Genomic DNA, 7,760 nt, shown 5'->3' with positions numbered 1-7,760 from the left:
ATCAAAGTTAAACAAGTTTACGATAATATGAAAAAAGCTTTGACATTTCCAAAAAAGTCAAAATGCTTAGCGCACGAGGTATTCCCAACCGGTCACCCATGTAAGTACTAACCCCGCCCGTCGTAGTTTGACTTCAGTGATCGGACGAGAACTGGTTTATTCTACGCGGTATGACGCTAAGCGAAAGTGGCTCCTTATTCTTAGTTTATAAACCAAATTTTTTAGAAATACTATTCACGAGTTACCGTATGTATGGCTACAATGAAAATGACTTTAGAAGAGACGATACTCGAGAAGAGGTGAAGATTAATTGACTTCCTTTCTTTGGACTCTAATCGGACTTGCTCGACTTCTTACGTGTCGACGTAGCCGCGTCTGGTGTCCGGGTATTGTCGGATATGATGTCGAATTTGCGTTTTATAAATAATCGTTCTTTTCTGTAAATAAAATTGTTCCTCTCGTCCTTATCACACAGTCACTGGTCAGAAGACTGGGCAATTACACACTCAAGAATTTTTTTACACTAAGCTCAGTATTGGCCAAAACGGCACATGTAGCCGCTCTGGAATTCCTACTGGGTGATGACCGCACTTACGCACCTTAGGCAAACTAGAATTTATTCCCATCCAATCTTATCCAAGAGCGAGTTATGGTCTTTCAATCATTATCATAAAACGGCAAGAAATTTTAGAGTTTTCCTCTCTCCGAATGATTTTAGTTTGTGTTTTATCTTCTGATGTAATTATTTTGATCTTTGATGATAATTTGTGCTGTTTGACAGATTCAAAGAAATTTGGTTTCTATGACAGCCCAATTGTGAGGAGCGGCTCAACCATGTTTTACACACAAGAAACGATTAAGCATAAAAAGAGCGTAAAAACGCCCAAATCCAGAATTCTTTGAATTGCGTCCGTGAATTGACTTTTTCTTCCAAAAAGAAATATAAGTGCGGGAGAATCCGGATCGCCCTGGGGCGCGTGGAAGCGACATTTTCGGAAGCTCAAAAGCGCTTCAGAAATACAAGTGTTTGGCCGCTGCGTTAGATTTTAATTTTAAAAGTTATCTTTTGGAGAAAGTGTGAAAGAGATACCAGAAGAAAAAATGGGCAAAGATGAGGATGAAAATTTTAAGCAAAAATATGAAGGTAATAATGCTGTGAATTTCACTTATTTTGTGTTTATTTGATGATGAGTTGTTTTTGATGAGAAATTTCTAGCAATGAAGAAGCTAAACGAGCAACAACGAAATCGATTGGAAAATTTGGAGAAGAAGTATTATCGCGCAGGGGTACGCAAATAGCGTTCGTTTTTATGATAATTGTACGGTACATAATCGAATATCAGATTGTCTTTGTGATAATTGAATTGGCATTTCCTTTTGTTGGTTTTGTCGATCAGCTTTTTCTTTTTGTCTTTTCATCAAGAAATCAGAAGATTTCTATGGACATAATACACTGTAATTCCTTTGGAAAAGTCAGATTCGTGTAGAAAAGGGTCATCGGAAGGCTGAGTCGATCGGAAGAGACCTTCACGTTACTGTAATGAATTACAGTAACAGTTGATGACTAATAGGAATTTAAAGTTTAAAAATATCAAATTAGTGATTTCAAGTGTGTCTTTCTTAATAATTTTTTGAAAATTCTTATCCGATTTCGTTATAAATATAAATTTACAGTTGGTAAAGTTCTGAGCGCAAATACAATTTCGCTCTTCAGTACGCCATTTTTCTTTTGTTGACCCAAGCTTGAAAGATTGCAGAACGATGCTGGCGAGCGGAATATTGGCACGGGTAGTCAAACAAAAAGTGACAGCTTTTCAGAATTTTCCAGTTTTTCGGGAAATTTATGAAGAGTTAAAAAGTTATTTGCACAGTTGTTGATTTGTCTAGCCGAGGGATAAAGACGCAAAGTTTGAGCCGATCATCAATCAGAGAGACATAGAAGACGAAGATTTCGAGGAGTATCCATTTCTTGGAAGATCGCCGCATAGGAGAAGGAAAAACTCTCCGAGGAGGACAATCCCTGCTAGAGCGAATAGAAGGATGCTGTCTGAAACTGGCTATGGAAGCGATTTTGATGGAACGACTTCTACTTCTGGCAGGCACGCTTCTCGAATTTCGCGCAAAATGAACTCATTAAAAATTTATATAATTGAACTAAGAAGGCGATTAATTCCCGCTGATCCGTCTCTCACATGTTCAGAGAAAGTTAAGGTGCAATTGAGAAGGCGTTTAAAAGCCGCCAGAATCTAAATTTAGCCGAGAGTGGCCGCCAGCTCAGGGATGGTCCTTTGGCTAAGCGCATTTTAGCCCTGAAAGATTTGAAAGAGCAAGCTAGGGCTTAAAATCGAAATAATCCACCCGGGTAAATTTCGCGGAATAAGCTGCATAGACCGCTCTTCTAAAATTTAATTCGGATTAAAATTGAACTCTTATCAGTTTTATTTCTGTTAGAATATCCTTTAGCACAGACTTTTTAAGCCTTTTAAAAGCGACTGATCTTCAAAATCAAATCGAGCAGCAGCGAAATAACATGAATCAGACGACCCGTTCCGTAGCTGAGGATGAGATGAGTCTGGTCGAGTCAGAAATTGCTGCGCAAAGGGAAATGCTAAAAGAAGCGGATACCACCCTCAACAGCATTTTGAACAAAATGGAAGACGATGTTGTCGACGTTTCCGAACGTGATCCGGGTAAGCTTCGATTGCTATTGTTACAAAACTTTGCTAAAGTCAATGTTTGTCTTTCTTGAAAGTTTTATTTGTTTGTTTCTGATCTCTTAACACAGAAGGCTTTCCTGTCAACGTGATTTCCGTAACCGATATCATCTTGCTTACTCACGGTTTATTTTGACGAGGTGAAGGGATTTGCTCAGTAAACGGGTGTATCAAAAGATTTGTTAGTTGAGGGCCTCTAGATCAGATTTTATATCAAAGAAGAGAGCCTATTTTAGCGAGAATAGGGGGTATCTTCATCTCCCTAAATAAGGAGCCTAGATCTTTTTGGAACCTAAAAATGGATTTTGAAAAGAAAGCTTTGTTGAAGAGGCCATTTTCTTTTCAGACATTCGCGAGCTTCGAAAGTTCTTGAGCGAGCAAAACCGTCAGACAAAAGAAAAGCTTCAAGAGTCGCAAGCCGAAGTTGACAAAATAGAACGCGAAAAGCGAGATCTTGAGAAACAATTCAAAAAGTACAAAGAGGAGGCAGAAAATCAAATGGCCAGAATGAGATCGCAGCAGCAGAGCTTGAGGAAAATGGAGAGTCCGAAGAAAGTTGATAAGCGTACTGATGAGGCGCTCAGAAATGTAAGCCAGAAATCGAGGTAAATTGTGATTAGGGTTTTAGGAACAAGTGAGAATGGCGCTGGAAGAGAAAATGGCAGAGATGTGGCAGCCTGAAGCTAGGGTTTTAGATAAACAAATGTGGAAGGCCCTTTTTTGACGTAGATAGAGCCCTAAAAAGGGCTTTGTAGTTGTGGAACAGACTGAACCCCAGTCACTTTTGACACTGTCTTTGTGTTTGATCTCGCTGCCCGGGTACTCCGGGCAGGCGAGGGAAACACGCAGGCCCCTTTATATACGGTCCCCTGAGAAAGACGCTGGCTTCTAGAAAAAAGACAGAAGCGCGAGTTCTTTCTTTCTCGGGCCTAGGAAAAAACCCTTACCAAAGAAGTCCTCCAACGCGTGGCGACTTTCGTAAGCTCCAACTTTGCCGACACAGGCAACGATGAACTTTCGGAAGCGCTAGAAAATATTCGAGCACGCGCTGCGGAAAAGAAGATCTCGCTGTTCGACGCGCTCACGCAGAAGCACATGCAAGAAATGCCAGGCTGAAGAAACCGGACCAAGAACTTTTGAGGAAAGTCAAGGATTTGGAAGATCAGCTCGCCGACAAGGTGGATTTCAATAATCACTGTTAGATAACATGTTTTTCAAAAAGCATGAAATGGATAAACGAGCGGTGCAGGTTTCCTTCAGGGACAGAGAGAAAATTGAAGAGCTAGAGCAACTTGTGAAAGATTTGAGGAACAAGGTCAAGGAGGCGAATGGGAAGGCTAATGAAGCAGAAGGTGCCCAGCTTGCGCAGGAAAAAGAGCTCAAACGACTCAAGGTAAAACTCAATACAACAGAGCTTTTTTATGACGAAACTTTTAGGCCAATCTCAAACTATCGCAACAAGAAAATGACGATCGTCAAAAGCGAATGGAAGAATCGACAGGAGAAATGAACTTATTACGGACATTCCGCGATCAAGAACTCAATACAACTAAAAAGCTTCAAAATGAAAACGAAGCTCTTCAAAGGTGCGCTAAAAATTCTCAAAATAAAAATATTCTTTGGAAGAAAACTTCATGACGAAAACGCAGCGCTTCAAAGAATAATTCAAGCCCAGGAAGACGGGAAGACGCGAGAAGCAATGCTCGGCGCTCAAGTGGCCGAAATTGAAGCCGAAAATCAACAACTCCAAGAAGAGTTGGAAGACAAGCATCAGCAAATTAATGATCTTGAGACGCAACTTCAGGATGTTGAAGAAGAGGGTCAAAGGCATCAACGTCTTGCGGCGTCAAGAAAGAAAAAACTCAAAGAAATGCGCAAGCTTCAGACAGCTCTGGAAGATGTTCGTGATTTGGTCAATAAAGCGATCGAAGATAGAAATCATGGCATGAGGATGAACGACAGATTCGACGAAATTTTGGAAGCGCTGCGGAATCTCGATGGTGAGAACTATAAACCACAACCCTTATACTTAGATAATTATTTGAATATTTTTCCTGTGAGAAAAGACTGGACAGTACACTAGAAACTTCGAAGATCTCGAAAAGACACGCTCAAGGAAAGATGTTTAATACTTATTCAGGTCGTATGAATCAAAGAGGACACAGAAGAACAAATCGTGTCCTTGACGCGATCGCGGAGCTAGAATGCGGCCTCGACGACCTTCAAATTCCAAGTCACTTTCACAAACTAAATAAACGTCTTACGCGCTTACGGGATCATCTGGAAGCTGGTAAGCAAGACTGGTTACATAGAAGAGTCAAATTTACATTTCAGACGCGAATAACAAAGACGACGAGTTCTTTTTTGTCCCATCAGGTTACAGGCCCAAAGAAGCTCCCGGAAATGACGAAAAAGTGAGGGTAGATGAAAATGCAGAGTTTGAAGCACGTCCGCCAAAGTTCAAAGGATATATTCCCGTGAAAGTCCACAATGGAGAAGCAGTTTATCCAGTGACGCTGAAAGTTAAAAAGAAGAAACGACGCCAGGAAAGGATTAAAAAATTAAAAAACGTCAGCGAAATATGCGCGGATTTCTTATCCCCTGAAAGCCAAAATACGATATCACAATCACTAGTGATCCGATTCCTCTCGCCCTAGAAGCGTCTGCCCGGCAATTGCACAAACTTGGTTACTGAAAACATTCCATGTTCAAAATTTCTTATTCTATTTTTTATCAAAGTAAAAAGTTGCAAACAAATAAATGCTATTTCTTCAAAATGGATGGATTCCCACACAAGTCATCGTTGATATTTTTATTTTTTTTATTGTCTTTGAAAAGTTTTTGAAATAAATAAAGGATTGCACTTGCTGTGAAAGTAGATGTGAGATAAATGGAACGTTGACAGTAAATGAAGCTTGGTGATAAATGGTAGTGTTTGATAGCCAGAATTCTAGCTGCTTAGGTGAGACTTTGAATTTCTTAGTTTGAAAGAGTCTTCTGCAAGATCATTTGCTCTGAATATGAAACTTAGTAGCTATCGAAAAAAACGGCTCAAAACCTGATCTGGTTGACTCCAACGAGATGGCATCCATTTCTTCTTCCAGAAGAAAGTTCGCATTTTCTGTTGTTTCCTCTTCTTTTTCTGTCTTCAAAAATTTTGGATGACGCTGGATTTTGCCCGTTTTGATGGCTTCGATGATTTTCTCACGCTCTTCTTCGTCGGCCTTTTCGATTTCTGCTCGGTTTTTCTTTCGTTTGTACTTGGGAGTCGTCGGACAGTCCATCATCTTGTGGCGAATCAACTCGACCTTTGAGGGAAAGTAGATGCGGCAATGTCCGCAACCGTATTTTGCCCGATGATGCAGGTGGACTTCGAGCTCATGGGCGACCATCTCCGACACTGTGTCTGATCCGTGGCCGCATGTTAGGCAATTGTGCGCTTTCTCCACCGTGATTGTCGGCCTGTGATAATAGTCCCAGACTATTACCTCTGGCGGCTCTGGAGTCGGAACACTTTTCGCCTTTCCTTCCATTCTTAACAATCACAAATCTCAGCCTTTTTATCAGAAAATTAAATTATTCATTAGAAAAATAGATGTCAACGAGTCAGAATCATCAAGAGATCACAGAAAAATCAATCAATAAGTAAGTTTGAGGGAGGAAGCTAAATTAAACTTTGCAACTTTTCAACTGCCTCGGAAATTAACGAGTAGTCGGCTGATCTGTGAAAGACGGCACGAACATCTTCTGGGTTAGCGCCTTGCTGAAGAAGAACTACGAACGCTTAATTTAGGAAGCTTATTAATGATTTGTATCATTACCGGATAATTCGCCATGCGCCATCTTTTCAATAATCTCCAGCGCAGACGTTTCATCTTGGCACTTGAAGATGACGATATTTGTTTGTGGCGCATCCACAGATATTTTCTTTGAGAGCGCTGGAATGGCAGAAGCCCATACTTTCGCCATTTCATGATCATTTTCGATCGGAGACAAGTCGTCTAAACTTTCCAGAACAGCCGCCGCCGCGATTCCTCCTTGTCTCCATTGACCACCGATTGCCTTTCTCATTCTCCTCGCCTTTTGAATCACGTCTTCGTTTCCAACAAGCGCTGCTCCGAAAGGACAGCCCATTCCTTTCGTAAAGCACATGGTTGCAGTATCTACTAGCGAGCAGTAATCTTTCAGCGTTATTCCGGTGCCTATCGATGCGTTTACAAGTCTAGCTCCATCCATGTGAACATTGCAGCCATTTTCCGATGATAGTTTTCGAAGATCCTGAAGATATTCAAGAGAAAGCGGCTTTCCACCGGTGAAATTATGGGTATTCTCAACGCAAATCAGTAAAAAAGGATTTTCAGACATTCAAAAAACAATCATAGTACTCGAAAACTGCTCAAAATCCTATCTTTGCTATGCGACATGTGAAAGTCATCGTTTGAAAAGTATCCTCTTCTAAGGACATCTTCAAGGCAGACTGTGCCGTCAGGCTGATTCTTTACTTGACGCATTCCAATACCCGTGAATTGAGAAACATTCGACTGTTCATAAAGCCCGATGTGGCTCATATCGCCACATAAAACCTCTTCCCCGCGGTTGCAAGTTGCAGCCAAGCCAAGGAAATTAGCCATTGTGCATGTTAGGACGAACAATGCGCCTTCATGTCCAGTTAGCTCAGCAAGGCGAGATTCAAGCTCAATAATCGTCCTGTCTTCTTTGTAAACATCATCGCCACAAATGGCCTCGGCCATTCTGGCGCGCATCGCGGCGGAAGGAAGTGTAAATGTGTCCGAGCGAAGATCGAGAACTCTTTTAGCGACGGAATTTCTTAGCACTTTGCCGTATGACATTCTGATTGCAAGAAAATAGGAAAATTCGAATAAGATAAAGAAGAGTTTTTCAATTGCAATTGCGAACCTTTTTGGAACTTGAAAGAGAAATTACTGTTGCTAGCATGCTCTAATACTAAAATTACTGGAAGGAAATTGGAATGTGTGTTTTCAGTGATAGAATGGATAACCTGCGAAAGGAGAGATTTGGGTAAGA

At 41.0% G+C, this 7,760-nt stretch overlaps 3 protein-coding genes and 2 pseudogenes across 7 annotated transcripts in view; 3 read left to right on the top strand and 2 right to left on the bottom strand.

The window, feature by feature from the left end:
- LOC145699176 (small ribosomal subunit protein eS12-like) overlaps positions 1 to 7,760 on the top strand; it is a 129,364-nt gene that overhangs the window by 1,201 nt on the left and 120,403 nt on the right. The gene's annotated exons all lie outside the window — the stretch shown is intronic.
- Positions 64 to 182, bottom strand: LOC145700848 (5S ribosomal RNA; annotated as a pseudogene).
- On the top strand, positions 793 to 2,464 carry LOC145699411 (uncharacterized). The gene is made up of 5 exons (XM_081776684.1): positions 793 to 1,144; positions 1,217 to 1,280; positions 1,751 to 1,782; positions 1,901 to 2,099; positions 2,237 to 2,464. The coding sequence occupies exons 1-5, from the start codon at positions 1,102 to 1,104 to the stop codon at positions 2,340 to 2,342; spliced, it is 444 nt and encodes a 147-aa protein (XP_081632810.1). The 5' UTR covers positions 793 to 1,101; the 3' UTR covers positions 2,343 to 2,464.
- On the top strand, positions 2,531 to 5,485 carry LOC145698395 (uncharacterized). The gene is made up of 8 exons (XM_081775598.1): positions 2,531 to 2,690; positions 3,061 to 3,319; positions 3,757 to 3,892; positions 3,937 to 4,107; positions 4,152 to 4,300; positions 4,341 to 4,714; positions 4,855 to 5,004; positions 5,049 to 5,485. Exons 1-8 carry the CDS (start codon positions 2,531 to 2,533, stop codon positions 5,369 to 5,371), a joined length of 1,722 nt encoding a protein of 573 aa, XP_081631724.1. The 3' UTR covers positions 5,372 to 5,485.
- Positions 5,529 to 7,631, bottom strand: LOC145698394 (uncharacterized protein R102.4 pseudogene; annotated as a pseudogene). The gene is made up of 4 exons (XR_014133921.1): positions 7,100 to 7,631; positions 6,536 to 7,067; positions 5,773 to 6,488; positions 5,529 to 5,728 (listed from the first exon to the last, which is right to left on the bottom strand). The product of XR_014133921.1 is annotated as an uncharacterized protein R102.4 pseudogene (transcript).

The sequence above is a fragment of the Oikopleura dioica genome, chromosome 2 (genome assembly GCF_907165135.1).
Source record: "Oikopleura dioica chromosome 2, OKI2018_I68_1.0, whole genome shotgun sequence".
Classification (NCBI taxonomy): Eukaryota; Metazoa; Chordata; class Appendicularia; order Copelata; family Oikopleuridae; genus Oikopleura; species Oikopleura dioica.
This window is presented reverse-complemented; position numbering and strand designations above follow the sequence as displayed.

Excerpts from the sequence above, each read along its gene's own strand:
- LOC145699411 (XM_081776684.1), top strand. The coding sequence starts at position 1,102 with ATGGGCAAAGATGAGGATGAAAATTTTAAGCAAAAATATGAAG. Across the intron at positions 1,145-1,216 it reads TTTTAAGCAAAAATATGAAG|CAATGAAGAAGCTAAACGAG; the intron begins GTAATAATGCTG and ends AGAAATTTCTAG. Across the intron at positions 1,783-1,900 it reads TGCTGGCGAGCGGAATATTG|ACGCAAAGTTTGAGCCGATC; the intron begins GCACGGGTAGTC and ends CGAGGGATAAAG.
- LOC145698395 (XM_081775598.1), top strand. The coding sequence starts at position 2,531 with ATGAATCAGACGACCCGTTCCGTAGCTGAGGATGAGATGAGTCTGGTC. Across the intron at positions 3,893-3,936 it reads AAGATCAGCTCGCCGACAAG|CATGAAATGGATAAACGAGC; the intron begins GTGGATTTCAAT and ends TTTTTCAAAAAG. Across the intron at positions 4,301-4,340 it reads GAAAACGAAGCTCTTCAAAG|AAAACTTCATGACGAAAACG; the intron begins GTGCGCTAAAAA and ends ATTCTTTGGAAG.